Genomic DNA, 1098 nt, shown 5'->3' with positions numbered 1-1098 from the left:
TTATAGTCTGCCATTGATAGGGGAAATATTTACAGCCACAAGCTGTAGATAGATGTACTTAAAAATCTTCGTTACGTGTTAATGCATACTTAAACATTAACTTTAGTTAGCAAAAAGAAAGTAGTTTCTTGAAACAACTTTCAAACAGTCTGCCTTGTGAAATTTCGTCAACTTTACGCTAACATTAGCCTAAATTGTGCTTGGCAGATTGTAAAAAATTGTTCTTAGTTATACGATTTAATTGCTAACTAACATAAGTACGCTTTATTCTTGTACTGGAGAAAACCATCTGCCAATAAGCTTTTCATAGATTGCGCAATCTTGCCTTGTGCTCAAATAAATGACAGACTGTTTGAAAGTTGTTTCAAGAAACTATCTTTCTTTTTGCTAACTAAAGTTAATGTTTAAGTATGCACTAACACGTAACGAAGATTTTTAAGTACATCTATCTACAGCTTGTGGCTGTAAATATTTCCCCTATCAATGGCAGACTGTAAGAAATTGTTCCATTTTTTTGTGTTACGAGCGCCCGGACTATATTGATTTAGATAAAGGATGAAGCAGCTTAGGTACATGTTTACGGATGAGACATTTTTAGGTGCATAGTAACATAAAAATATTTACGTGTATAACATTACGATTAGGATGAATTTCTATTGATAACAGCCTTGACATCGATTAAATTACTCTCCTTCGCCGAAGCAAAGAGTGAACGAACTTATTTTCTAACCTAATATTTCAAGAAAATAAACAATAATATTTATTCGTTAACAGTCGTTGCCATAGTTAATATTATCTCACATGTTAATAAGTAAATATGATATTATACAAATTCTTGTTTATTTTCTTGAAAATTACATTCTTATGGGATGCACGAAGATTTTCGTGAATGTCTCAATTGCCTGTATTCATAATGTAAACAAAAGAGTTTGAATTCATACCAAGTGTTATAAATTCCAGGTTTTCGTCCTCTGGCTACCGCATAAAATTGTGGTGCCATGGTTAATCTCTTATAAAGAGAGCTGCATAAAACTGTTGTCATTTATAATAATATTAACAGCAGCTACGCGAGTGTTTACACCAGTTTACACTAATCAC

At 32.2% G+C, this 1098-nt stretch overlaps 1 protein-coding gene across 1 annotated transcript in view; it reads right to left on the bottom strand.

The window, feature by feature from the left end:
- rnh1 (ribonuclease H1) overlaps positions 1–1092 on the bottom strand; it is a 7247-nt gene extending 6155 nt beyond the window's left edge. The window contains exon 1 of the mRNA XM_018028266.1: positions 942–1092. Within this exon, the coding sequence (XP_017883755.1) occupies positions 942–1042 (101 nt within the window). The 5' untranslated portion in view covers positions 1043–1092. The remainder of the gene's footprint in view (positions 1–941) is intronic.
- Between the last annotated feature and the right edge of the window lie 6 nt (positions 1093–1098).

Source organism: Ceratina calcarata, unplaced genomic scaffold (genome assembly GCF_001652005.2).
Source record: "Ceratina calcarata isolate Rehan_Ccalc_2016 unplaced genomic scaffold, ASM165200v1 scaffold444.2, whole genome shotgun sequence".
NCBI classification, from domain to species: Eukaryota; Metazoa; Arthropoda; class Insecta; order Hymenoptera; family Apidae; genus Ceratina; species Ceratina calcarata.
The sequence above is the reverse complement of the archived record's forward strand: the minus strand, read 5'-3'. Positions and strand labels throughout refer to the sequence as shown.